This window comes from Nothobranchius furzeri, chromosome 16 (genome assembly GCF_043380555.1).
Source record: "Nothobranchius furzeri strain GRZ-AD chromosome 16, NfurGRZ-RIMD1, whole genome shotgun sequence".
Classification (NCBI taxonomy): domain Eukaryota; kingdom Metazoa; phylum Chordata; class Actinopteri; order Cyprinodontiformes; family Nothobranchiidae; genus Nothobranchius; species Nothobranchius furzeri.
In genome coordinates, this window is record NC_091756.1 from 33,920,826 (window position 1) to 33,948,816 (window position 27,991).

Sequence of the window (27,991 nt, forward strand, 5' to 3'; positions counted from 1 at the left end):
TTTTGCAAAAATGGTTAAATCAAGGAATTAGTACATTTTTCTGCTGCATGAGTATGTAATAAATGGACTTGTATGGATGGGAAATAAATGTCACTGATGAAGACCAGATTGATTATTACAGCACACACTCCATCTGATTCTGCACAAAAACAACTGGTGACGCGGCTGACCAGCAGGGGGCGTCAGCGCGCCACGTTTGGATCGTCTCTCAGAACGAAGAAGAAAAGCTGTTTAGCTTTTTGAGCGGTTGCTTCGCATCCGTTCCACATTTTTCCCTTAAGTGTGTCAGCCGTACCGACATTTACACCGAGACGTAGAACAGATGGCCTTTGCGGTACCGGTGTGGCTCGCCGTCCAGGAGGAGATGCTCGGCAGCTTTGAGCCCGAGGAGGAACAAGATGGCGCTCCACCTTGTTTCGACAATTTCTCCGACGAGGCTTTGTTCGAGAAGTTTCACCTCTCCAGACCTTGCATCGCGTTCATCTTAGACTCCGTGGGCACACACATGAAAACGGTGGACTCCACGAAGCGCCACACGTCCGTGGACGTGATGCTCATGATCGCGCTGAACTACTACGCTCACGGAGCCTTCAGCTCGTCCGTCGCTGGGAACACTTGGATGAGCCAAACGGGCAACTTGAATTCTGTTGTTAAAACTATCTCTGGAGTCTTAGCGGCGATGTGCAAAACGTTCATCTCCTTCCCGCTTACAGCTGAGGCCAGAAGCAGAACCGCCTCTCAGATCGAGGAATTCTGCGGGATCCCCAACGTGCTGGGCGTCCTGGCTCCAGCACACTTCAAGATCAGAGCTTCTCCTTATGACAAGACCTCCTTCAAGTCCTTCATAAACGCACTCGGTTACACTTCCGTCGTGAGCCAGTTTATCTGCGACTCCGAGGGCAACATCCTGAGTGTGGAGAAGTGCTGCGTGGGGAGCTCGTTTGAGCAGGAGATGTGGGAGACCTCCTTCAAAGGGAAGGAGGTGGAGAACGAGCAGCACGGACCGTTTTGGTTTATTGGTGAGATGCAGGAAAAATACACTCCGTAGTTAAAACAACAGCTGGAACGTGTCCCATGTTCCCTAAACTCACAGTTCATTTAATATTTAGATCAACAAAACCACCCAGTCCCTACAGTTGGTGTTACTAAAAAGGACAATGAAGAGTATTTGTTGGAGCGAGTGGACAAAAGTTCAAACATCTGGTCAAGTCTTCAAAAGATGCTTCAATTGCTTCTAAAGAAGGTTTTGGAGGGTTGAGTAATTAAAGAGCAAGTCACCCCAAATCAATGTTTAATTTTTTTGGGCTGATAAACTTTATAAATGAGTCTAATTGTGCTGCAGACATGTGTACTCAATAATTTGGCACTCTAGTATATCTTGGTTAAAGTTTTCTCCCTAAAACTGTCAGTGTTGCGCCCTCTTCAAAATTCTGCACTGTATTTGAACTTAAATCTGCCATCGCTATTGGCTAAAGCCTGGTGCACACCGGAGGCACGCCTGAGATTTTGAGAAGTCAAGTGGTCACACCGCGCTGCGGCGCTTGAGATAGAACTGGCACCTATCTGCAGCGGTGCGGCACTCCCCGTGTGCCCCCACTCATTAGAAATAATGGCTTCTATATAAAATGAGGGCGTGACCCTGCACCTTTGGTGTGCTCCATGCTTTAGAGGTACCCTATGACGTCATCTGGTACCATATGTCACAATGCCGTTGTGTGCCTGTGTGTGTTTGTAAGCGGCTCTGCCCTCTCAGTCTGCCAGGCAACAGTATTTGTTGCAATTTTCAAACAGGAAGTGGGAGTGGGGTAAGACTGGTCGGGGGTGACTTGCTCTTTAACTAATTCGCTACCAGCCGTTTCCTGATCGCTGAAGCCCTTTGCTGCCAGCGTTTCTCACCGTTTTTACTGTTTTTTTAAGAGTCGCAGAACGTTGCGCGCTAGGATGATGACGCCAAAACAAAGCGGAGACTCACCTCTTACATCAGGAAGAATCCGCGTGTATCAAGCGTTGTCCATTCTTTCATAATCCGTTGTCAAATTGTGATTGGCAGACACTTTTCCAGTAAGCACCTCACTTTTTTTTTTACAGGAACGGCCCAAAACAATCTCCTAACACATGGATGTTCTGCTTCCTGATCATGTGACGTATGCGGATGAAGATCGGCTTCAAAGCTGAGATGATTGTTCTCTCAGCGCGGGGGCTTGTTCCGATGCCCAAACAGTAAAAAAAATGCAAATGACGACTTTAGTCATCAATGGCACTGAATGAGTTAAGTAGATGCACAAAAATCAGCTGGAGATCTGATTTAGACCATTTAAAATTCCAAAATTGTAATATTCCCCCAGTCATGGAAAGCACCACTAAGCACCAGTTCATGTTGGCACTAGCCTCCTTGAGTGTTTTCTGTTTATCGTTCTTTTAAATCAGACAACCAAAGTCAGCATCAGTGAGTTAGAGATGAAACTGGTATCGGCCCTTAAACCCGGCAATCGGTACAAAGCTCGTCTCTTTGAGCGACCTCGGTTTAGAGGGCCGCAGTCCAGCATGTATTCTTTCCCTGCTTAAACACACCAGATTTTAATCAGCACTTGATTAACCATCTGAACAGGTGATTCAACTATTAAATTGAGTGTGTTGGAGCAGGGAAACATCTAAAACATTATGGATTGCATCCCACGTGGACCGGAGTTTGAGACTCCTGAGCTAAAGGCTAGTGGGCCAGAACCAAGTCGCATTTTCCTAAGAAAACAGTTTAAAATCAGCAGATCATTCTTCTAGCAAGCTTGGATGGTGGGAACAAATGTTGGATTTATTTGGTTTCTTGAAGACATTTGGCTTCTCGTCCTTGGAGCTTGGTCAGATGTATAAACTGTAGTGTGCTGTTGCTGCGTGATGAGTTGATATTTGATGTGAATTGGCCTCCCTTTCATCCCCTGACATGTTGTTAGGTCCTATTCTGCTGGGCTGATCCACCTGTGAGATGTTTTGGTCTGATGCAGACCGGTGTGAGGATCTGAGCTGCTTTATAGGAGGGGTGAAACCTGAGACACCCTATTTAAAATTTCTCTTTTGTTTTTGTCGGATTAATTCATTTCCTCCTCTCAAACCATCTATCTTCTCTTACATCATCACAAACGTTTCCCTTGTCCTTGAGGTGTAGGTAGACAACTGAGTCTCGACCTGAAGAGGTGGCTCCTGTGTAAACGTTTTGTTTCTCCTTTATGAAGGTCTGGATGAACCTCACTGCACTGGACTGCAAATATGCCACTATGCTCCTGATTGGCTGCCTGTAGAGACCGTTTGGTTTAAAGCTCTCCAACATGTGTTTGGACTCTTGACACGCATGGGAGGACAACACTGTTGCATCTGCAGTCTTTGCTGCTGTGGCGTCTATTCCAGACATTTTTGACAGCGGTCCGGTTTGGAGATTTTGTGACGTGTTTTTGTTCTTTTTCTTTGCCTTTTGTGGTTTCATTCTCAGCCTGATGGTGTGAAGTTCTGACAACCCACAGTTTGTGCTGTGGCTGATGTGAGCTTCTAGTAGACCTCAGACTTCTACCCTGCTACATTTTCACAGCCCAGTTTCAAAGAAGAGTTCTTTGTGGTTGTTTCCTCCCTGGTGAAGCTTTATACTTCATAAGTTGACTTATTTGAGAAATTGCACATAAATAATTGTAGTAAATGATTGATACTTACACGTATGGTGCAAGTTATAAACTATTACATTATTCTAATAAATCCGCGATGCCCACTCCTGGTCCAGGAGCGTCCATATCCATGCTTTACTTGTTTCGTTGCTCCAACACCTGATTCACTGGCTGAATCACCAGGATAAAGGAGCTTCCTACAACATGCTGTGAACCATTAAGCTTTAGGTTGATGATCAATAAAATCATATCAGAATGAGCATTTAAATGATTCCACAGGTGCTGACTTAATAATCTCCGCTTCCTTCAAGGTGGAAAAGGGTACCATTTAAGCAAACACGTCTTGACCCCGGTGTTGGAACCTTCAACTGACGGTGACATCCGCTTCAACAAGGCCCACGCAAAGATCCACAATGTCATGGAGGTGACGATTGGCTCCATGAAGAGGCGTTTCAAGTGTCTGATGCAGCTCGGGTTTGCTGATGAAACCTCCTTAAACACAAAGGCGAACATCATCAAGGCGTGCTGCATGCTGCACAACATTGCCAAAAAGTTCTCTGTTCCTCTTCCTGGCAACAACACAGCTGCTGTCCATGAGACTCCATATCCAGGGAAGCAGCACTTGAGTCCAGTAGAGGTCAGCACGGAGGCCCTCGAAGTCCGACGGCAGCTTATCGAGAAGAACTTTTCTGTTGCCAAGCATCCGGATCCAGTGGAGACGAGTGTTTCAAAGTAGGACGTATGAGGAGCCTGGTGATCTGATACATTTACTGCATTTTAGAATTTTATTTACAAAAACAAGTTTTAAATATAAAATATTCCTGTACAAATTAGTTTATTTCTACACTTCCATGTTGCTAATAAAATTTAAAACATTCTCTGGTTATCTGGGGTGTATTTCCTTATATTTATATCAGAAATTTATCAGAGAAGCACAACATTGTCAAGATTATTCACATATGTGGAAACCATGTAAATATAATCTATAACATAATTAGTTTTTAAGTGCAAAAAGAGTGCAGAGCGAGGCTCATTCAGGCGCCGGTGTTGTGGTTGTGAAACTCTCGGAGGGCGGTGGCGTTGGCATAAATCAGGTCTGAGTTCTCATAATCGCTTTCTTCTTTCTTCTCCTTTTGTTTCAGGCAGTCCATGATGCACTGGTGCAGGAAAATGTACTGGGACTGAAGTGAAAATGAGATAAAAACAAAAGCCAATATTTGAAGTGTGGAGTTTTTTAAAAGATACAGTTCTATTTTAATATAGCAGGGTAGGATGGAGACGGTGACTGGCACTTGTTGGCAGAGCCACTAGAGAAATGACTCAGAATGGGCTTCAGAAAGATGCTGTGGCCCAAACTTTGTGTTTACTCAGGAACATAACCCTATTCCTGCAAAACTTTGTGGTTTATGTTTAAAAAGTGGTTTCAGATTAAAACAACTGATATGCTGTTGAATGATGAAGAGTTTGTTTGAAAAAACATCTCTGTTTTTTATACATTTTCCAAAAAATGCATCTTATTTACTTCACGTGTAATAAGTCGTGATAAAGTTTGGTAATTTAGATGAAGTGGGAGACAGACCTGATAATTAAGACAATAAGCAGGATGTAGCTTTACCTCAGTCTGCACCATGTGGGACCGGTGCTGTCTCATCCTGTGGACAAAGTCATTGATGCCCACCGCTCGTTCTTTCTCCAGCTGCTGAAGCAGGACATCCAGCGCGATGAGAGTCCCCGTCCTCCCAACTCCAGCACTGACAGAAGGAGAAAAGGCACCCTTTCTACTTATTTCTGTTCATCTCTTCCAACACATGAGTAATGTTCGTATTTGGGTCCTGTGGTATAGTGTCAACGTTATGAACAAAACACTTCTGTTTTTGCTCTCATTATTCATGAGCTGAACCCTTAAGAGGCGAGACTTCTTCAAAGTACACACAAGTCGGTCACACTCTGTCCCGTCTCCCCGTTCTGTTCAGTCCTGTGTCCATGTTAATTGCTCCCACCTAACTCTCGTCACCCAAGGTCCCAGGTCTCTGTATTTAAACCCTGTCAGTCCTTTTTGTCTTGTCGGATCATTGTTCCATTGTCTCGTGTGCTCGTCATTAAAACCCCTTTTTAGAGACCATTCTTGCCTGCCTGCCTTGTTTTCCCCTGCACCTGGATCCTCACCTCCAGTCAACTCACCCGCGCTTGTGACAAAGTCCTCTATCTTTCAAATATTGTTCACAAATCTGTTTATGTCTGGGTTAGTGAACACTTCTCCCTTGCCAAGATTGATGATTATTGCACAGGTGGGCTTTAGGCTGGCCTCAACAAAAACCCAAACTAAAACAGGAAGCTTGATCACAACACCAGGCCACAGATGTCACAATACTGCATCCCCTGCTGTTTTGTGTTTATAATCTGCCTTTAGGTGATACCCTAAGAAAACATGGTATTGATTTTCACCTGTATACTGATGACTGCCATCTGTACTTGCCTTTGGATGAGGCTGACAGTCGACCAATCTCGAAGGTTTTAGATTGTGTGAGGTCAACGCGTGGATGGCAGAAAATTTCCTGTGCCTCAATAAGGGAAAGAAAGAAGCAGTGCTCTTCGATCTCAGCCACCACACTTATACCTCCGTGGTGGACTGTGGTGAATTAACCCCCCACTTGAAGGACTGTGTTGTTGATTTGGGAGTGGAGATAGACAAAGACTTCTGTTTTAGGGGCCACATAAATGGGGTGGTAGCTTCCTCCTTTTACAGTTTAAGACGCTTGGCCAAGGTTAAACCTTTTTTGTCCAGATGTGATCTTGAAACTGTTGTGCACGCATTCAAAACTTCACGCCTGTACTATTGTAACTCCATCCTGCTTATCCACCTGAGTGAGCCATGGTGCCTTAGCCCGTTGCAACTTGTCCAAAATGCTGCTGGGAGATTTTTGGAGAGCAAACCAAAGTCTGACCATGCTATCCCCATATTGGCAGCTCTACATTGGCTACTTGTTTCTTTTAGGATTCGGTTTAAAGTTCTTTTACTGGTTTTTAAAGCTTAAATGGTCTGGCTCCAGCATATCTGGCAGACACACAGCACTGTTCCCTCTCGGCCACTTTGTTCAGAGGACTTGTGCTTGCTCATGGTCCCCTGGTTACGGCTGAAGATGCGGGGTGACAGAGCCTTTTCAGTTGCAGCTCCAAAACTATGGAATGAGCTTCCATTACACGTTCGGCAGTTCTCTTCTGTGCCAGTTTTCAAAGCTGAAGACCCAATTTTTTAACAGGCTTTTAAATCTGTGAGTGATTGACTGTGTTGCTTTTTTAGTCTCATTTTTAATGTATTTATTTGGTTGTGTTTTATTCATTTTTAGTGGATTTTATGTGTTATGTTTTTATCTGTCTGTGAAGCACTTTGGTGGCATGTAAGTGTCTGTAAGGTGCTATATAAATAAAGTCCAAGTTGAGAGTCGAGTAATTGGCCTTACAACCACAGATCACACCAGTGTAGAACCTCAACATGTAGCATCTTCACCTTCAAGATAACCTGAGAGCTGCCGCAAAAATCATTTTGCTTAACCAAAACATTTCTGCAACTAACACAAATTGCTCCAGGGAAGCTCATTTGCATCCTTGTCGTCTGCATCAGGGTCTGAACCTGACTGCAGCTCATCGTCATAACCAACCCGAGTGGGCATACACTCACATTCAATGGCGTCTGACACTTCAGAGGGGGGTTCCCTTCTTAAATAAACCCTGATTTTCATTGTCCAGAGTAAATGGCAGACATCATGTGTGGCAGTGATACCAAACTGACTCCCTTCCCGTGGGCTGGTTTCCAGCAAGTTTTAGTTTTTCCTGCTTCAACACACCTGATTTTAATCAGCAGCTGTTTAACAGACTTCAGCAGGTGAATCAAATGTGTCGGATTAGGGAAACTACTAAAACTTGCTGGATCTCGGCCCTCGGCGAAGGGAGTTGGGGATCACTCGTGTATGAGGTCATGTGGGTGAGCACTTTTCTGATGTCCGCATTGTGGTTCAGGAGGCCCACGGAGGCAGTGACGGGGTTACGGTATGGGCAGGCACAGACATGCCATGATGATATCCCGAGGCCTATTGTGCCACCTGCCACCATCACCTCATGCTGTAAGTAGTATGACGATGCACAGTCCCATATTGCATGCATCTGTACATAAATCCTGGAAGCAGAGAACATCCCAGTTTTTGCATGGATGGTAATATAATCACCTGACATGTCACCCATTGACCCTCTCTGGGATTCTCTGGATGGGTGTATACAACAACGTATCCCAGGTCCTGCTAATGTCCAGCCACTGAACAAGGCTGGTCCAACATTCAACAGGCCACAATTAACAAGGCAATTAACTCTATGTGAAAGACAGGTGTTGCACTGTGTGAGGCAAATGACGGTCTCACCAGATACTGACTTGTTTTCAGTTCCTCAATACAGTAAACTTGCAAGAGAGAAGTGCTCACTAACCTGGGTTTAGACAGACAAAGCCTGGTTCACATGGCAGGATAATCATGCCTAAAGTCGTCAACTGGGTTTTTTAGCGAGGCGGGCCTGGGAACGAGCTTTTGCACCTTGAAAGTAAACATCACAGCTCTAAAGTTGATATACATCCTTGTGTGTCACATGTCACATGATCATGAAGCAGACAAACCATGAATTAGGAGATCGGTTTGGGAAGCTGCTATGCCTAAATCGAGACACATACTGGAAAAGCTTCTGCAGCTCACACTTGGAAAAATTGCGAAACGCGCATATTCTTCCTGATGTAAGAAGTGAGCTTTTCTTTTGGTAGTGTTGGTGTTTACGCGAGCATAGAGCACAATATTCTGTGACTCTTGAAAAAACAGTAAAAATGCTCAAAAATGCTGGCAGTTAAAAGGCTCTATATTCAGATAACAGCAGGAAGCTAATGAGTTAATGTTTGGTATGATTACCATAATGGCTCTCTAAAGATAATTTTATCATATATTATCCTAACTTGTGTGGTGCGTCATGAGCGCTTACTACACTTGGAAGGACATCAGGACCGCTCCGATTATAAATCTGGGCTTTCAAACATGTTGCATTGTCTTGGTCTGAGTTTGGGGAACAAACGAGTGTGCTGCCTGAAGAAAGTGATGTTTACCAAATCAGAAAGCAAGGTGACAGAAACACCATGCTCTTCTGCCATACTTGTTTACTTCAAAGTCACGTTTTATCTTGCAAGATTTCCCATCTGAGCAGGAAACATCTGTGAGTGAAAGAGATTTGTGTGTAGTGTGTAGTCTCTGCAGAGTTTCTATACCAAAACGGTGTATATCCATGACTTTTTATCACCACATGTCTGTTAAAATTCTGCTGTGTGAGCCAGGCTTATCTGAACATTAGAGAGAAAGAGGCCTTTTGGGTATGTAGAAGACATCTCAGATCTTTGAGTTCAGCTCATGACCAATGGGGGCAAAAACAAAAGTCCTCTAATTTAAAGTTTTGTTGAGTGTATGACTCATCTTTGTTGTCTGTGGTTTGTTCATCTTCTAGTTCGCTTTTCTAAAACAAGTGGTTTGCTGTAGCTTTTTTGTGTACCTGCAGTGAACCACAGTAGGAGAAGTAATCCCTTCACTCTCAATGTACTGTCTGATAAGTCCTCTGAACTGGATCAGGACTTGGGTGCCCTGAGGAACTCCGTGGTCAGGCCAGGCAGTGAAGTGGAAGTGTTTCACTGTGCGTTCCTCCGAGTTGTTTCTCTGTGAAGAAAGTTTAACGTGCAACAAATAAATAAATAAATAAATAAATCAGCAACCAAAGGTTCAAATTCTGCTTTGGTATTTAAACTACATGAAGTATACTTTTTTATAAGAGTAAATGTGTAACATTTGGAGCTAAACATTTAATACCTTCCTGCACAATCATTTTTATTCATTTTCACCGTTTCACATTTTTTTCCCACTTGCCAATTCAGACTTTATAAAAACCAGGTATACTTTAAATTTAGGAGTTGCTATTTACATTTTTTACTCTAAAATTCCTCAATGTCCAATTGGGCTCCTTTTGCTCAGATGACATTGTGACCAACAAATCTCCATAAAGGCATGGCTTCTGGTCTTCAGGCCAGTAACAGTCACACTTGGTCTAAGAAAAAAGCATAGATAAGAAAATTAAACTAAAGAAAGGATCATGTTTTATCTTGACAAAATATTGTCCGAAAAATCTATTATTCATGGTTCATTTCAGAACTTTCTTCTAAATGTGAGAACAGTCTACATTTTTCTGACTATACGTACCCGTCCTGATTCCACACAGTTGGTTACCATGACGATACCTTTAACTCTTTGTTCCCAAACCATCCTCCAGAAATCCGGGACTGTGGCCGTCAGAGGACCTTGACTGGCAATATATTCTCTGTTCCTGTTGTAGCCCTAAGAGGAAGTTGGTACACGATTTATAAATAACCACACATATTAGTAGTGAAATAAAAAGCTGCAGATACGCTGACTCTGCTGGATCTCCACTTTAACCTCTACATGAAACATTGAGGATTTTAATTAACCACGAGTCATGAACAAACAGTCTTAGCAAATATTTAACCCTCCCATTGTCTTTATGGGTGACCCCGCGAGGAAAATTGACCATTGAGCAGGATTGATGGTTTATCCCTTGAGGTCCATGTGGCGGGGTGAGGTGGTGCTCACTCGTCACCCCTGCCACATGGACCCAAGGGATAAACCATCAACCCTGCTATTGAGCAGGTCAACTTTCCTCGCGGGGTCACACCCAGTAGGACAGTGGGAGGGTTAAAGTGGTTAAATCGTTTAACTGAGTAGCTGTCAGTTTTAAAGAGGCAGCGTTGGATAAAAGTGTGTAAACAAAACCAATGTGATCATAATGAAAGTAAAGTGCAAGGCAGGGCTTCGGGAAGGAGAGATCAGCTTTGACAAACCCATGGCAACCTTTATTCGTTTGAATGTGTTTCTGATGAGTATGGCTAGGTGTGGAAAAACTTAATGAATGTAAGAGAAGAGTAAAGTTGTGGGACTCATGATGATAAAGCAAGAAGAAGAGGAACAGATTAGGCAAAAAAAATAATAATAATAAGAGGAAGTTTGACTCAGAAAAAAGCAGCTCGTCACAGTTCTGATCATACAGTGTGTTTTATACAAGAAAGGACTCACTGAAATAACTGGATATTTGACGTTTGGACCCCTGGGTATTTCAGGGGCTTTTAGCTGATTTTGAATTTATTGCCTTTTATTAACTTGAGTTTAATTATTTTTAAATCTTTCTTTTTACTTTTAACAATATTTTTAAACTTTTAGGCTGCAAATGATGACTACCACAACATGCATCAAACATAGTGAACACTGAAGTGGAAGGTCAACCATTAAGGGAACTTTTCCGCCTATCTTATAGAAGCAAGCACTAAACTTAACCCATTTTTGCTATACATTATTCTCTCCTTATTCATTCTATTATTTTTCCAATATTATGACATAATTTTTACTTAATTTTAATATAATAGCAAATGTCCCTCCAATTGATTATTAAACTCTCCAGTTACAAAGTGATACTCACCGGCATGTAATTAGCATTTATGTAGTCTAAGGTATCGCTGGGGCTTGGTGTGATCAGTTTCACCCGACTCCAGTCATCTAGAGTTAGAGAATAGAATCAGCTTACTTTGTAAGAAGTTAAAATTGCAACCCCAACTGGAACACAGACACAGAAATAGGATGTCCTTACAAGGCAGAATGTTGGTGAAGCGATTCTTGCTCTTGTTTTCTGGTAGCGAAGCTGCTTTATGTGTCTGGTCTTTCCCTACAGGCTCGAGGTTCTGAGCAGGATTAGAAAATGGAAGTATGAGAAAATATGATTTAGAAACTAAAAGAGAAAGAAAACCTAAGACATTTGGGTAATTTTAGAGCACCTCATATTCTTCACTGAAGCCTCTGTTTTCATCTGCACTCAAAAGCATGAAGTGCTCTGGAAATGTAGCTACTGATATAGTTCTGAAAGAAAACAGCAGGAAGGGATATTACTATGCAAAGTATGTTGAAATAAAGAAGCAATTCATTTAATTTGCAAATCAATTTGACCAGAGTTATTTGTGTGTGTGTGTGTGTGTGTGTGTGTGTGTGTGTGTGTGTGTGTGTGTGTGTGTGTGTGTGTGTGTGTGTGTGTGTGTGTGTGTGTGTGTGTGTGTGTGAGTGCGTGCATGCGTGCGTGCGTAAAATTAACTGCAGTCAAACATGGTGGTGGTAGTGTGATGATCTGGGCTCGGTTAGCAGTAAATGAAAACTGTATTTACCCAGGTTGTATTTGTCTGATACTAAAGTTTATTCGCTGATTTGAAACATTTGAGTCTGATTAAAACAAAAAGGAGCCACAAAAAACACATCTGTAAAATACAAATACATTTCATGTATGATATAGTGAGTGATTTACACGATTAGAAACAGGTTGGAGCTCACACTCACGTTTTTTTTGGACCAGTTTTTTTGGATCCAGCAATAAGTGACTTTTTTCCACTGTGGGAAGAAATCACACAAAGTCATACATTTGAATAATTAACTAATTTAATTTTTCAGATTTGAATAAATAATAATTCAGCACCAACCGGAAAACATCAGACCTTTTGAGTAAAATGAATGCAGCCACACAGACTAGAACAGCAAACAGCAAGACACCAACCACTGACCCAGCAATGACTCCTGAGGGAGAATGGTAATTAAGGAACTATCTTTTATATAGCCCCTCTCAAAATAAAAATCACGAGGTGCATAAACCACTCAGGTTATGCAGAACATCATGTTTACTCACCCCTGTTATCAGTAGCACAGATAAAATCAAATGGCCCAGAAATCCTGTTTCCAGACATGGAAATTAATGCCACTGGATATGTTTTAGCTGGTTGAAGTCCAGGGATGGTAAACCGGTCCTCCTTCCCATCTACTGTGTGGTTTTTGCCGTTCATATGAACCAAGATCTTTGTCAACACACCTTCTGCTTTATCCCAGACAATCAGAGCAGAATAACCAGAAGCCACATTTTCACAGCGACCCCGCAGCGAAGGAGGAGCTGTGTGGTTAAAAAACAGACCCAATAAAAAACAAGAATTAACAGAATAACAAATGTAATCGATCGCATGCGCGTGTGTGTGTGTTTGTGTGTGTGTGTGTGTGTGTGTGTGTGTGTGTGTGTGTGTGTGTGTGTGTGTGTGTGTGTGTGTGTGTGTGTGTGTGTGTGTGTGTGTGTGTGTGTGTAAGAGGGATATACAAACAAATGGTTTAAAATCTTAAAAATATAACAAAAATAAATTTCTTCAAAATACTTACAAAGTATGAGTTTTTGCTTTAAATAATTAAATTTGGAATATTGGTCTGGTGATTAATTTGTTAAATCAATTAATGAGGATTAATAAAATTGTTTTAGCTCAGGAAGAAAAATATTTTCAGCATTTTGTTTGATGAAAAAACTGCACTTTGATAGCAAAACCTAAGTATAAGACATAAAACTGTAACAATAACTAAACATCTTACTTTTAAAAGTAGGAATATAAACAAATAAACACTTACAAGTGGTCACGTTGGGATGACTTTCACATTGAGTGAAATTTGTGGAAGAAGTTTCGTACACAAGAGATATCTCATAGGTTGCCCCAGGATAAAGGTCAGTAAACGACACATTTCTGCTTCCTGGAGTGGAATGGTGCTGAGATGTGTTAGATGAATTAGAGACAGTTGCATAGGTGAACACACCTTCAACTGTTCCTTGGATTGAAGAGCTAGTCACAACCCAGATTATTTTGTCACATTCGATCTCTGAAATAGATTAGTAAATAATTTCAGTTCAAATCTTTTATTTTTCTTTTCTTTTTTTCTTGCATAGATTTTCAACTTGAAAATTGCTGAATTAGATATTCTGGCTCTCGTGGCTTTGCAAGTGGTAAAAAGAAAAGTGTTTTCACCATTAAACAGTTTAGAAAAGTTTATGAAAATGAAAATCTCTATACCTACGTGTTACTAGAAAATCATTATAAGCCTTGCTGTTGAGTCCAGAGAACACCGTGGTCACATGATATGAATACAGAGTTCCAGGCTTGAGATTTGAGATGGTGAAAAATCCAGTAGCTGATATATCTGGTTCGATTGTCACACCGGTGCCATTGGTTTCAACCTTGTATTCCCAGGATTTATTGGGATTCTCCCACTTAAGAGTGGCGGTGGTCAAAGAGCGCTCTGTGACACTGACTGAAGAGACCTGAGGAGGAACTACGAACGAAAAAAGAGAAGAGCTGATAAAACAAAGGTCTTTTGTCCCGATTGAGCATGCATTTCACTTGCTGAAGACAAAACTGAAGGGAAATGCCCCAGGAACAAGCAGGAACTGAAGACTGTTGCAGTAGAGGCCTGGCAGAGCATCACCAGGGATGAAACCCAACATCTGGTGATGTCTATGTGTTCCAGACTTCAGGTTGTAATTAACTGCAAAGGATTTGCAACCAAGTATTGAAATGTATAAGTTTGATTTATGGTTCTTATTCTGTCCCATTACTTATACTACTCAATCAATTTCCCCTCTGGGATTAATAAAGTATTTTTGAATTTAATTGAATTGAATATGAATTGGTCCCTTAACAAGTGGGAGGCACATATGCAAACTGTTGTAATTCCTACACCGTTCAACTGATTTGGATGTAAATGCCCTCAAATAAAAGCTGCCAGTCTGCAGTTAAGGCACATCTAGTTGGTTTCATTTGATATCCATTGTGGTGGTGTATAGAGCCAAAAATGTTAGCATTGTGTCGATGTCCCAATATTTATGGACCTGACTGTAGAGGGAATGCAGACCCAATAGATGAAGGTCAGCTCATTAAATGAGTGGGGCCTAGCGTTTGATATATAAATGATTTAAGAGGAAACTCAAATTACTTTTTAAACATCCACACTTGTGATATTTCAGAGTCTGGACTTGCTTTTCCTCTTTGCCACTTCTTCGTTTTCAGAAGTCAAATTAATTGGAACTACTGACTCATAGTTGTTATTGGAGTACAACTGAGAAATTAAAGTTACTGTGATAAGGTTAAAGTGTGTACTGGACGGGGATACTGGGTTCAAAGGGCGACAAATGGTGACGGACCAACCCCAGCAGATGTAGAACCTTAGGGGTGTTGCAACCATTTATTACGTTTTGGGGTCAATGACCTTATTCACAAAGAGCCAGGCTGGTTTGCATGGCTCTGACAAAAACTGCAATTTTTCTGATGTTAAAATTAATTTGATGTTCAAGAAATAAAAACTACTTCACTATGAGCTTGAACCAAAAATTATATAAAGGAGACCCTGAATCTGATTGATAGGAACATGCTCAAAGGATATCTGAGTTTATCATCTGGTTATGTGGTGAACCATATCAGAAGAATGCTTTCTCACCAGTAGATGCAGTGGTGTCAGCTCCACTGCTGTTGATGCTTTCAAACAGAGCAAAGATACTGAAATTATATGTAGTTCCTTTTTCTAGATTTGTGATGGTGTGCTGCATTTTGCTTGTTGTTAAAGTAATGTTTGTTGTATTTTGGCCAAAGACAATTTTATAGTCCTGGATGTCCTTCACTTGTGTCCACTGCAGAGTTATGCTGGTCTCATTTTGTTCAACTGAACTGAAATCTGCTGGGTTCTCTGGAGCTAGAGAAAAATAAACAAATAAAAAACATGTTTAAATAAAGTTTCAGTTTTCCAGGTGGGTAAAAGTTCATGTTTGCAAAGAAAATGTAAATCCTACCAGTGACTGCAGTGATGGTTGTCCCGCTGCTTTTAGCATAATCGAACACAGCAAAGAGAGAGAAACTGTATTTTGAGGCACTTTGCAAATCTGAGACTGTGTATGTTTCAAGTTCTGTGGTTAGACTTATGCTGGTTTCATTTTCTTTGTAGACAAGAGTGTAGTTGTTAACTTCATCCACTTTGTCCCACACCAGAGTTATGCTGGACTCAGTTTGTCCTGTTAGGCTGAAGTTTGCAGGGTTACGAGGAGCTGCAGTATGAATAAACACAAGATATTCAGACCAAAAACAAATTTCAAAAGTGACACTTTTAATTTACAAATATGACAGAAGGTCACACACAAATTATTACATTTTAATGGCTGAAGACAAATATACACTTTTAAACTACTTAAAATTAAGTTTAAGTTCATTTAAGATTTTAATATTAACACTTATACAGACACATCTATCAATAAAAGCAACAAATGTTGCTATGAACTTTGTCGTATTAATTCAAAATATTTTGATTTACAGATGTGGATTCAATCCTTTAAAAGGGGAAACAAAGTAAATGTTGACATTAGTTTAAAATTTCTTCTCCCTTGTTTTGCTCTTTCTGTGTTTTTGGTCACTATACATTTTTATCCTATTAGAGGATTTCAAAGGATTCCAATGAAGGCACCTGGACTTCTTTGGTTTCTTGAAGATGTTTCGCTTCTCATCTGAGAAGCTTTGTCAATTCTGACTGGAATATGGGAGCATCAAGCTTAGAAACTGTAGCTGTGTGTTGTTGCTCAATGAGCTGAAACTACATAAGAAATAAAAAAACATAACAGAGAACTAACAATATGTGACTGAGACCAGGATGTCTGACACTGGGAAGCACATTTCGTTCAGGAATTTCTTGATTGTCCGAAGATTCCAGTTGATCTGAACAGATTTAAGACATCAAACCTGATGCAGTGGAGCAGTCCCAGAACAGAATTTAGCTTCCCCCATGTTTTCTTGTTATTTTCAGCACACCGGCTGTTCTGGGACATTCCAGAATTCAGATGGCCAGACCACCTCTGCCTCTAGTCTTGTTAAATGTAGTTCTGTGCTCTTTGGTTACCATTCATTCATGTCAACTGTTTCTTAAGTTTTTCACAGTGTTCTTCCTCGAGTACTTCTCTACAGAGGATGGGGGTCCCATGAACCTAGAAGTCACAGGAAAACCAACCTGCTTGGAGATGGTCTTCTAGCCATTACCTTTAACATGCTAGTTCATGATATTTGTTCTAATCTCCAGATAAAATACTGTCCTTAGCTGTCTGTGGTCCATGTTCAGTGTGGTACACACCCTGATATAGCATTGTGACTACTGTACACCTTTAAACAGGCAAACTGATGGAAATAAAAGACACCTGTGAAGCTGATTATAGGACATTCACATTATTTTCAATCTTTTAAGGAGATTCCATTACAGTTTCATTGTTGTTTTTCTCATAACCCTCCCACTGTCCTAATAGGTGAGACCCCGCGAGGAAAGTTGACCTTTGACCAGGATTGATGGTTTATCCCTTGGGTCCATGTGGCAGGGGTGAGGAGTGAGCATCACATCACCCCTGCCACGTGGATCTCAAGGGATAAACCATCAATCCTGCTCAATGGTCAACTTTCCTCGTGGGGTCACCCATAAAGACAGGGGAGGGTTAAACTACATTTCAAATGAAATGTCTGCTTTTCAAAGTTTTCAATAAATTGAATCCACAAATGTATTCTTCAGAATAGTTCACTTAGAGCTCCAAATTATTTAGAGTTAAGTATCAGGCAGTTCTGGTGTCTTTTTTTTTCTGCATAAAAGCGCTGCTCTCTTTTTGTCAAACGATTTCAAAATGTTCTCATTTGTGACAACCCAGGAAGTAAAACTACGTTAGGGTTTAAAACACTTGGTTCTTGTTATAGTTTTTACTGCACTTCTTTTGGATTTAACACGGTAAAGTTGATTAAAATTGGAATACATATTAACCAGTTTGAAACGACTTAGTGTTAACAAAGCCCACATACTTTAGAATAAAAACACTTTACCTGTGACTGCGGGTGTAAATGCTCCACTGCTGCTGACATTTCTAAACACAGCAACGAGACTGAAATTGTAACTAGTGGCACTAGTAAGATCTGAAACTGTGTACTGTAGATAGTCCTTGGTCAAATTAGTGGTTTTTTCAAGAAGGTAATAATCAATTCCATCTATCTGTTCCCACTTCAGAGTTATACTGGACTCGTTTTGTCCAGTTGGTTTGAACTTTTTAGGGTTGCAAGGAGCTGGAATATAAAAGCAGACAGACGACACTTAGATTATTGGACATCAGTTTCCATACATGACAGAAGGGCTCAAGCTAAGCTTATTTCATTTTTTTCTAATTTAATGTTTATGTTCAAATAAGTTACTAAAAGGAATGTCAAATGGTTAAAAAAAGCATAATAAGCCGAAATGATTTCTTTTTCTGCTTTATGACTAAAGAAAACTTGGGTGGGAATGGGGTTGGGGGAGTGGGGGGGGGGGGGGGGGCATTTTATTATATATTTTTTCATGGCAAAATGTCTTTGTGCCATTTGTTTTGGTTTTAATTGAAACCCAAAACTATTAAAGTGTCACTTTAGCTCATTAAGTGATGAAGTGAATGAAATCCATCTTACCTGTCACTGCTGTTTGGTTTACCCCACTGCTTCTGACATTGTCACGCTCAGTGAAGAGAAAGAAAATGTACTCGGAAGTACAAATTAGATTTGAGACCATGTGTGTTGTAGTATTCTTTAGTAAAGTTGTTGAGTTATTGATGTTGCTTCCACTGACGTTCAGAATATAATTGTCAATGTCATCAACATTTTGCCATTTCAGATTTATGCTGTTCTCAGTTTGTGTATCAACTCTGAAATCCTCAGGGTTAGTGGGAGCTGGAACATGAAAACAAAAAAGAAACACAAATTCATGTACACATTTTCATTTCATGAAATAAAGTTTCCAAAACATAAAAGCAAGAACAAGTAGATTTAGTTACTTTCTTATATGTGGAAAAACATTATGTTTAAGTTTATTAATGTAATTTTTTTGTTGATTATATTAAAAGGTGTTTCCATGAAGATTTAAGGTAAATTGGAAATTGATAAGTCTCTGAGAGACAACAAGAAGCTTTTATAATGTGGAAATTAATTTACTAATTTGGTATTTAGCTTTATAAGGAAATGTCTTTAAAGGGACTATATCAAGAACAATCCACTTTTTTGAGCTTTAGACATTGCTATATGGGTTTTTTTTTTCATCATGAAAAACTCCCCAAAGCAGTTTTTGGCTTCATGCATGTATTTTCTTGTCTCAGCTGTAGCTTCCCTTCAGGTCTGCTAAGCTATTCCAAACAGATGGATGGGTCGGTTTGCTTCATCATGCCCCGCCCCTCCCCATCCCTGTCGAAAACAGATCCCTCCTCCCCTGGACTGTAAACACTAACACCCAGTCTCTCTGTGTAGTTAGTGCAGCTTCTACAGTTGTGAAGAAGTGATTTCTTTCCTTATCTAGTCTTCCTGAAAGTGTTTAATAAGCATAAATTTGGATTTTTTTTTCTAAAACAGCTCTCAGAAACCAAGCCAGAATGTGACAGTGATTTCACAGACTGCTTGCTAAACCTTCGCCAGTACCAGAGTGTGTTTTCAGATAGGTTACTTCTTCAGACTGGTGCCATTCCAACATTAAAACCACCCAAAGGAGAGGCCAGAGAGGTAAGTACAACCAAAATGTTAACTGCTAGCCGCAAGCTGAATGGGTATAAAGTTTGGTGATTTCCGGGTTGATAAAATGCCACAAGAAAATAACATATTTCAATGTAGTGGCATCATGCTAATGGTAATATTTTAATAAGGGCCCATTGTTGCTCTGGAAGGTTTAAAATAGCATGACACAGTTCCAAAATCTTGGTCTATTTTACAGAATGTGAACCTGATAATCTGCAGCGATCTTTGTATAAATCTCATTCACTAGGACGGCATGTAAATATTAGGACAAATATGCCCCAGAGGTTTGGCCTGAAGGCCTTCTGAGCTGGTTTAGACAAAATCCATTTACGAAAACAAAAATAAAACTATTTAACATTTCAACAAATGGTTTTGTGGAGATTTATAGTGAAGGGGTCTGTAACCTACAACTCAAACAATCTAAATAAGAGTTTTCAGAAAGTGTCTTTACTCTCCATCTACAGCTCTGGGAAAAGAGGATTAGAAGATCAATGGTTATAGGCTGTTAAACAAAGATGAGCTGCTTGAGCTTTTGGCCGTCCAACAGCAGTGTGAAAGACTGCTTGTTAACACCAATGAAAATGTGATGAAACCTGAGTAACTCCCCGGTGAATGAAGGCTAGTGACAAGCTGACTTATGACTACTGGGGAGTTACACTGGTTTCATTTTTAACAATAAATAATTTGGAGGAGCTGAGGACGAAAAAGTAGACACAGAGATGTGAGACAAACACAAGAGTAATTCATCATTAACAGTCACATCAGTGTGAATGACAGTTCAGACTTACGAGCTTTTGTTGTTGTTGCTGCTGTTGTTGTTGTTGTTGCTGCTGTTGTTGTTGTTGTTGTTGCTGCTGTTGTTGTAGTTGTTGTTGCTGCTGTTGTAGTTGTTGTTGCTGCTGTTGTAGTTGTTGTTGCTGCTGCTGTTGTAGTTGTTGTTGCTGCTGTTGTTGTAGTTGTTGCTGCTGTCTTAGAAGAACTATCCGCTCGTTTTATTCGTACTCTACTTACGTTTGATACCGATGATATGTTGCCATCTGTTACAACCTTAAAAGAGATAAAAGAGTCTCTCAGTGTCCCAGAAAAATGTCTTTCGTTTATATTACTTGCAATAAATGAAAAGAAAGGGGGGGATTAACTGAGCTTTGTGGGTATGAACCTTTATAATGGTAACAGATAAGTGGGGCATTTTGACACAGATGTGCAGGAAACTTCAGAAATAATCAAAGTATGTAGACTAATTAAAATCAGCAAATTATTCTAGTAAACAGGAAGTAATGTGTGTGTGTGTGTGTGTGTGTGTGTGTGTGTGTGTGTGTGTGTGTGTGTGTGTGTGTGTGTGTGTGTGTGTGTGTGTGTGTGTGTGTGTGTGTGTGTGTGTGTGTGTGTGTGTGTGTGTGTGTGTGTGTGTGTGTGTTAGGAATTAGGCTCAGTGCACCGTAGATGTCACACAGCATAGTTACTCACTGTTGTTTACTGATTGAAAATTATGGATGAAAAAGAAACTTTTTTTTATTTATCGCCTCTCAAGATAAAAATCACAAGGCACTTCGCAAGAACAAAAGAAAACACAAAAAATTATTTTAAAAATATCATAAAATTGGGAAAAGTAAAAAAAAATGGTCTAAAAATGTGAGGAAAGGGACAGAGAAAATGAATAAGAAAGAGGTAATCAGTGGATCCCGGGAAAGGTGGAATTGAAAGAGTAGTTATGAAGAATTTAGAGACAGCATAAAAACTTTCTTCTGAATAGTAAACGCAATTGCTCCCTTTGTAGGTTTTTGCTTTTCATCACGCTTAAATGTTTTACGTCGATAAACAGATGCCAGTATCAAACCAAGTTAACCTGAGTAAAACAAAATGCTTTCAAATGATAAGTTTATTTCTCAAGAAAAAGTCCTATCCAACCCAATCTGGCCTTGTGTGAAAGAGTAACTGTATCGCAAACAGACCATCACTCTACCACCACCATGCTTTAGTGTTGGTATGATGTTGTTTTTTTATTATTCTGACCCCAGATGGGTTGGGACTCACACCTCCCAGAAAGTCTCCAGAATATTTCCTAAAGTATCTCAAGGATCATGAAAATGGTTATTTGTAAATGTGAGGTGTGTCTTTGTGTTCTTTTTGGTCAGCAGAGGTTTTGGCCTCGGATCTCTCTCATGACACCATTTTTGCCCTCCATCTTTTGTTATTGTTAAATCACCTGCAACCATTACCTTGACCACCTGCAGGGTTTTTGATGCTGTTCTGGGTTCTGTTTTTTAAGGACTTTTAGCCTTCGGGTTGTCAGGCATGTTTAATGAGATGATTCTTACATTCCTGGCAGTAGTCAGGTCTGGGTGTGGCTAATGGAACTGAACTCAGCTTTACAAACATGTGGTTAATCGCAGCTAATTTCTGATTCAGTCACAATTACTTTTTACGCAGGTTTTCTGTTTGATATTGAAATTTGTTTGCTGATTTGAAACATTGAAGTGTTTCTTCACCAAAAAAACAAAATCAGAAGAAATATGTGAGGAAGCAAGTATGTTGTAACAGTATTGTACCATTTAAGGGTACAATAGCTCTATTTTGCATCAAGAGTGTGCAAACTTCAGTCAGCCTAAATGGCTTTTGATCAGGGGAGTGATTTGACACGGATGTGCAGAAAACCAGAGAACGAATCAGAAAGTGTCAAATGCAAATTAGAATCTGTACATTTGATAGAATCTTAATAAACAGCTTAAACATGAACATATAGACAGAAATGTAACCAGTGCTTGTTTGAACAGAAGTAAATAGCCTTAACTGAACAGAAGCCACACACACACAATGCAATAAACATATGGAATAAGAACTTCAAAAATCGCTGACTTGTTTGTTTTTTCTGTCTGTGTTCATTATTTTGTTTCATTTAGGAAGCAAGTAAAAATAGATAATCGCAGCTGGAAGACAGAAATGCTATTTCATCATCTGAGAACCTCCACAGTGTTCTTGTTGTACAACAGTGTTGCTTTTAGTTCTTTCTGACATTTCATCAATCATCTCAAAGCTATTTAACCATCAACATGACCGTTGACGAACACAATCTCTGAAATGATTCAACTGTTTAAAAAAGCAAGTTTCCTGTTGCTGAGGTCTAATCTTTGTAAGACAGCTCCTCTATCTGATCAAAAGCAGGTAAATAAAAGTAAAGACTTACCCAAAGTAGACTGAAGATGACACACAGTAGCAGGGGGTGTGAGGTGGGTTTGAAGATTAGAAACCTCATCGTTGCTGTCGATTGTTAACTCACACACATACTAAGAACACGTAGAGATCTCTGGCTGTCTGAAGATGAACCACAGGTCCCCGTCTTCAGTTCTGCCACCGGTGTGTTGACAAAAACAACTAATTTCTCGAGTTAGGGCTGGCAAAGTAATCCTCTGATGTTGACTTTTAATTCTTAACCAGGTCCTCCTTCCATAACCTCTGCTCTGTTCTTGAATTCCCAAGTGAAAAAGTAAATAACTGCTTCTCCTTTTTGGACTTACATACAGAGAGACCTTTGCCCCGCCTGTTACTTCCTTATTAACGGTCATAATGTGCCACTTGTCAAATGTGCAACAATCAAGGGGATTTGCCTTTTTAAAATATGTATTAGTTGTGATTGCTTTGTTTTGGTTGTAAATATCTGTTTTATTCTTTAGACGGGCTGTGCACTTTAATCATGAGTATATAATAACACAGGGTTCTTTCAATCCACAGACAAAATTAATAATTTATTTTGTGATGAAAAGGTTTCTTAAAAATAATATAGTAATGGTGTTTAGTTATCATTGTCTGGGCTGATTTAACAGAAGACTACATATCCCCTTTTTCTCTTTTACAGCTTCTGACTTGTATTATATTTATGGCTTCCTTGTTGGGACCCATAAGGAACTGCAAAAAGAAAGAACTAACTGATAGAGCAAAAGGCGCAACATTGTTTATTGGGTGATAATATGATTTCCACTCCATAAAACAAAGATTTAACAACGATTGTTTACTGCTCACTGAGAGGAAATTCGAGAGGAAGCAGGGGCGGACTGGCCATCTGTGGATTCTGGAGAATCACAGAACGGCCGGTACTCCAAGTCGGCCGGTGCGCCAGCCCACCACTCTCCACGCACGCTTTCAACACCTGTTTTATCCCTCCTCAAAGCTCTTTCACGCTCCAGCACTCTAGGTGGCAGCACTGCATCTCTAAGTTGGATGCCAGCTACATTGGCTGTGGCCGCTAGGCAAGGAGAAGAAGAAGCTGAAGCCAGAGGAGGCAAAGGCAGTAGAAAAAAAACTATGCAAAACCCGGCCGCTAGTTAAAAAAAAAAAGAGGAAAGAAAAGAAAAGGGTGGGGCTGAGAAGGCAAGGGGGGAAAATGCAGGTGTTACACCAAAATCTGTGACCCATCAGAATCTGTGACTCCAGGGGGCGACAGCGTGCCATCCTTTCCAGGAAAGTCTTGAGGACAAGCAAGAGGAAGAGCGTTTACGTAAACTGCGTAAACTATGTAAACAATGGCCGTGTTCGAGATGAGCCAGTTCTGCGCAGATTAGATCACAAAAGTGTGACCAGTGAGATTCATGCAATTTGATGGTCACATATTTTTCTAACTGTACTAAGACTGCAGTAGGGAGGTGGTGAAATTGATTAAGACCGTTGTAGTGAAGAAGAATGCTATTTACAGGTGTTTTTACAGAGGTCACATATTTTTTCTGGCCAGAAAAAAAGTGTGACCAGTGAGATTCATGTCATTTGATGGTCACATATTTTTCTAACTGTACTCAGACTGCAGTAGGGAGGTGACAAAATTAATTAAGACAGTTGCAGTGAATTATCATGTTGTTTTAAATCATGGTAGAACAGTATTGAACCCGCTCCGCTTCAATTAAAGCACATGAGATCGATTATTGATGACCCATTTAATGAACGTCTGCATGGTTTACAAATTCAAGCTACAGCCAGCACTCAGACATTCACTGATGGTTCGTAAAAACACCGCTCAGGTTTAAACAAAACAGAAACATTACATTGTCGGCATGGACGTAATTTTCACTTTAGAAGTGGGGGGGACACGGGGGGGTGGGGGTGGGGTATCTTTACGGTATGTTCTAATGGGAAACAGGCTTCAACACAAACGGTTGTTTTCTGCTTGGTCCTAAAGCTCAACCAGTGTCAATTTAATATAAAGTAATATTGTTTTTGGATGGTAAAAAGTGCAGGGGTCAAAACTTGTCTTTGTAAAAAGTGGGGGGGACATGTCCCCCCTGTCCCCCCCCCAAATTACATCCATGATTGTCGGTCACTGCGATGTTGAACAACTGTTTAGAGAAGCCGAACAACCTCCCGTGTTTCATTGTTTACATAGTTTACGCAGCTTACGTAAACGCTCTTCCTCTTGCTTGTCCTCAAGACTTTCCTGGAAAGGATGGCACGCTGTCGCCCCTTGGAGTCACAGATTCTGATGGGTCACTGATTTTGGTGTAACACGGATATTAGATGCTCTAAATGTCACAAATTAACCGACATATTTAGAAGTACAGCCAGCAGCAGCACCACGCAGCAGGTTCACAGCAGTGAAGAAGTCAGGCAGATAGCTACACAGCAACATGGCAGCAGTAAGGAGGGACAGAAAGATGTGCTGGTTCCACAGGCAGATCCAGGGGAAGTAAGTAAGGAATGTAAGAGGAGAAACATTTGCAAGGATTGATGTTAGGAATTCATGTTTAGGTTGCAATTTTATTTTATGATAACAGCTAAATTTCAACTTTTTAGCTGTAAAAGGCCACATGCAGTGGGTAATAAGAAATATGTTGTGGTGTTACGTAAAAAGGTTGGTAGTAGTGTTACAGTTAATGCTCACAAACTTTGAAATTCTTAAATACAGAAGTTACATTTGTAACGTTGCATTTTCATTTAGATGAGGTATTATTTGTGCAGTAAGAAGATTAATTACTGCCTAAATTATTAAGCTTATCAGTAATACAGCTTTTAATACAACATATAGTCAACATTAGCGCTGTTGCTATAATTTTGATGGTTTCACCACATATTTTTGCTGCCAAATTTCCATGCGCCTATTACTTTGGCCTAGTCAAAGTCCTGGGCTGTTTTTTAGTCCCAGTCCATCCCTGAGAGGAAGTCACATTCAATAATGTTAAGTATTATCCTGATCTATTTTAATTCTATGACCTCATTTAACTGGGCCAGAACAACCTTTTATACCAGTGTGTGTGTGTGTGTGTGTGTGTGTGTGTGTGTGTGTGTGTGTGTGTGTGTGTGTGTGTGTGTGTGTGTGTGTGTGCGTGTGCGCGCAAAAGAATCTTGATATGAATCAAACCTCCATGTTTGTTACCATATCCAGTTTGAATTAAGCATTTGAAAACATAACAAATGAACTGAACATTGAACTTAATTTTGTTCCATCTGAAAGAAAAAAAACTCTTAAACTAATCTTCTAATTGTATTAATGTTCATCATGGTTCTGAGGTTTTGAGCTACAAATGTTTGTGTAGATTTTCAAAAGAAGTCAGAAGCGTTTCATATTTTGGAGATCCTGTCACCCTTAGAAAACAAATGTCTAGCTGATTCCCTGGAACTGGCATAAGTGAGTGGATGAAGGAATATCCATAAAGCAGAACTCATGATTTTAAATTGAGTGATTGTTTTTTGCAAGAGTAAAGAATAAAAACGTTCTGCTCGGAGAATGTGGGGGTTAATGCTGGCTCTATGAAAAACAACTTCAGTGGAAAAGGTGAAAGAGGAGAAATGGACAAAGGGATCACTTTGTGGGCAGATAAGAGGAGGAACTATTTCAGTCTTAATGGCTTATTCAACCTGAAAAACATGATTAAAGAGAAGAAACTAAATGTAGAATAAAAGAAGTGGAAAACAACCTATCTTATACAGGTGTGATGGTCGTTGAGTGCTTCTGCACATGTGCAACAGAAAGATGAAAAGTGGAACGCAGCCCCGTTAACACACATCTGCTGTTGAATCAGTAGTTTCGTGGTTCAGGAAGGGGCGAATCCGTGTAAAAACGATGATGAATGCTAGGGGGCGCTAGTGTCTTGCCTACTGTCACATTTAAAAAGAGAAGAAGCAGGTTAGCCTTAAAAGGGCCGTTTTTGTTTGTTTTGGTGTTAACAGCAAGAGTGCAAGTAAGTATCTGAACCATCGACATGTATACTGAACGGATGGGAATTGGTCAGAGTTAATTTAATGGATAGATTAATGAAAGCATTTCTGAATAAGGCGAAACTAAAGGGTAGGGTGTATTGTTTTTAGCTAATCGTTTTAGCTTACCAGTTTAGTCTGTTAGCGTAGCAAAAACTACACTTTACACATTTTTATTTCACATCTGTGCTCCGCAAGCTCTACATTGATCTGGTGGCGTTGCCCGTCAGCATGTTGTGTAAAGTTTTCAGGAGATGACGTCAGTACCGCTAATTAACCCTCAACTTGTTATCAACTCGTAACACATGGCTTTGGGGCTGGGCTTCAATGAGGCCTTAAATACTGGGGCTGTCTGTGGACGCTGACTGACTAAAGCTGCAGGCTTCTGTCCGAGTTGGACTAAAACAAATTAGCTAAACGATACAATTCCAGAGTAAGTTCAGTACGTTTGTTACCAAACGGGGGGCTTGCTTGTGTGTTGATCTCTTGTGTGGGTGAAATGTTTGTTTTTCTGTTTTGTATTTTTGGAGATGCAGTCTGTGGTAAAACAAAACTTTCATCAGGAGACTGAAGGAGATGTCAACAGACTCATCAACCTGAAGCTCAGTGCTTCTTACACCTACCTTGCCCTGGTGAGATTGTTTAAACCTGTCCTGTTGTTTAAAGTCTGCAAACTAGTTGCTGAATTCCACTTCTTCATGTATTTTCAGGGCATGTACTTTGACAGGGATGACGTTGCCTTGCCGCACTTTTCCAGTTTTTTCCTGGAGCTCTCAGAGAAGGAAAGGGAACAGGCAGCGAAGCTGCTGGAATATCAGAACATGAGAGGAGGCCGAATTTTGCTCCAGACTATCGCTGTAAGTCACCGATGCTGTAATCACAGTTATGTTTGTTTCAGGTCATGATTGACCTACGAACTGTGTTGTAGAAACCGAGCAGAGAGGACTGGAGAGGGGGTTTGGATGCTCTGACCTTTTCCCTGGAATGTCAGAAGACCCTTAACACTTTAATCCTTGATGTGCACCGCAGAGCTGACGGCCATAAAGACCCACATGTAAAAAAATTATTTTTTGTAACATTGTGACTGTAAAAACTTGGCTTAATGTTTTTAGGTCTACTTACTCCTGCCTCCTTTTTCCAGCTGTGTGACTTCCTCGAGAAGAACTTTCTGGTTGACAGCCACGACACCATCAAGAAACTTGGCGATCATGTCGGCAGTCTGAGCCGTCTCACTGGCTCTGCGGCAGAAGGATCCATGGGCGAATACCTGTTTGACAGACACACACTGTAAACTTTGTTCCACAAATGCAAAGAGATTAAAAGTCCATAATGCATTGCATCATTTTCTATTAAACCTGATGAGAGTAGTTGCACTGTTTACCCACAATTTGATATTTTTGTAATACCAGTAGTATGCAAGAAAATGTCAGAACAAGCTGAATTGAAATACCTCATTTTGTAAACTGGAGGAATGTTCTCATGAAAATGTTACAAAACTGCAGATTTTCTTACTTGTGGCGTGAATCACCTGATGTGTCATATATTCCAGCATCCCCATTATCCTGCTAGCATTCACATTTTAAAGTTATTGAATGGATTTGGAATTTTGAAAAATAAAATTTGCAATTGCCAACAAATTTTTTTGTCTAAACTA

At 40.4% G+C, this 27,991-nt stretch overlaps 3 protein-coding genes across 7 annotated transcripts; 2 read left to right on the forward strand and 1 right to left on the reverse strand.

Annotated features, from left to right (window-relative positions):
• Nucleotides 1–191: 191 nt before the first annotated feature.
• Nucleotides 192–4,926, forward strand: si:dkey-197c15.6 (putative nuclease HARBI1). The gene is made up of 3 exons (XM_015963311.3): nt 192–1,019; nt 3,959–4,379; nt 4,790–4,926. Exons 1-3 carry the CDS (start codon nt 323–325, stop codon nt 4,830–4,832), a joined length of 1,161 nt encoding a protein of 386 aa, XP_015818797.2. The 5' UTR covers nt 192–322; the 3' UTR covers nt 4,833–4,926.
• Nucleotides 4,414–27,592, reverse strand: LOC107387995 (protein tyrosine phosphatase receptor type H). 3 transcript variants are annotated; one of them, XM_054749168.2, is made up of 19 exons: nt 27,460–27,592; nt 19,950–20,208; nt 18,073–18,330; nt 17,461–17,697; nt 15,411–15,662; nt 15,062–15,313; nt 13,646–13,900; nt 13,205–13,450; nt 12,450–12,707; nt 12,247–12,340; nt 12,107–12,157; nt 11,557–11,638; nt 11,373–11,463; nt 11,205–11,281; nt 9,917–10,051; nt 9,642–9,764; nt 9,219–9,379; nt 5,263–5,398; nt 4,414–4,828 (listed from the first exon to the last, which is right to left on the reverse strand). In XM_054749168.2, exons 1-19 carry the CDS (start codon nt 27,526–27,528, stop codon nt 4,682–4,684), a joined length of 3,183 nt encoding a protein of 1,060 aa, XP_054605143.2. In that variant the 5' UTR covers nt 27,529–27,592; the 3' UTR covers nt 4,414–4,681. The 3 variants fall into 3 exon arrangements, with proteins under 3 accessions (XP_054605143.2, XP_015818791.3, XP_015818790.3); XM_015963305.3 differs by lacking the exon at nt 27,460–27,592 and adding an exon at nt 22,346–22,555 and having other exon boundaries at nt 12,262–12,340; XM_015963304.3 differs by lacking the exon at nt 27,460–27,592 and adding an exon at nt 22,346–22,555.
• Nucleotides 26,236–27,974, forward strand: zgc:56095 (Ferritin, lower subunit-like). 3 transcript variants are annotated; one of them, XM_070545585.1, is made up of 5 exons: nt 26,236–26,321; nt 26,868–26,969; nt 27,048–27,194; nt 27,266–27,391; nt 27,479–27,974. In XM_070545585.1, exons 2-5 carry the CDS (start codon nt 26,868–26,870, stop codon nt 27,626–27,628), a joined length of 525 nt encoding a protein of 174 aa, XP_070401686.1. In that variant the 5' UTR covers nt 26,236–26,321; the 3' UTR covers nt 27,629–27,974. The 3 variants fall into 3 exon arrangements, with proteins under 3 accessions (XP_070401686.1, XP_070401685.1, XP_015818800.3); XM_070545584.1 differs by having other exon boundaries at nt 26,302–26,321; nt 26,865–26,969; XM_015963314.3 differs by lacking the exon at nt 26,236–26,321 and adding an exon at nt 26,541–26,770.
• Nucleotides 27,975–27,991: the final 17 nt, after the last annotated feature.

Excerpts from the sequence above, each read along its gene's own strand:
- si:dkey-197c15.6 (XM_015963311.3), top strand. The coding sequence starts at position 323 with ATGGCCTTTGCGGTACCGGTGTGGCTCGCCGTCCAGGAGGAGATGCTC. Across the intron at positions 1,020-3,958 it reads CGGACCGTTTTGGTTTATTG|GTGGAAAAGGGTACCATTTA; the intron begins GTGAGATGCAGG and ends GCTTCCTTCAAG. Across the intron at positions 4,380-4,789 it reads GTGGAGACGAGTGTTTCAAA|GCAGTCCATGATGCACTGGT; the intron begins GTAGGACGTATG and ends CTTTTGTTTCAG.
- zgc:56095 (XM_070545585.1), top strand. The coding sequence starts at position 26,868 with ATGCAGTCTGTGGTAAAACAAAACTTTCATCAGGAGACTGAAGGAGAT. Across the intron at positions 27,195-27,265 it reads TTTTGCTCCAGACTATCGCT|AAACCGAGCAGAGAGGACTG; the intron begins GTAAGTCACCGA and ends ACTGTGTTGTAG. Across the intron at positions 27,392-27,478 it reads ACGGCCATAAAGACCCACAT|CTGTGTGACTTCCTCGAGAA; the intron begins GTAAAAAAATTA and ends TCCTTTTTCCAG.
- LOC107387995 (XM_054749168.2), bottom strand. The coding sequence starts at position 27,528 with ATGGTGTCGTGGCTGTCAACCAGAAAGTTCTTCTCGAGGAAGTCACAC. Across the intron at positions 12,158-12,246 it reads AAAAGGTCTGATGTTTTCCG|TGGAAAAAAGTCACTTATTG; the intron begins GTTGGTGCTGAA and ends TTCTTCCCACAG. Across the intron at positions 10,052-11,204 it reads TAAATGCTAATTACATGCCG|GGCTACAACAGGAACAGAGA; the intron begins GTGAGTATCACT and ends ACTTCCTCTTAG.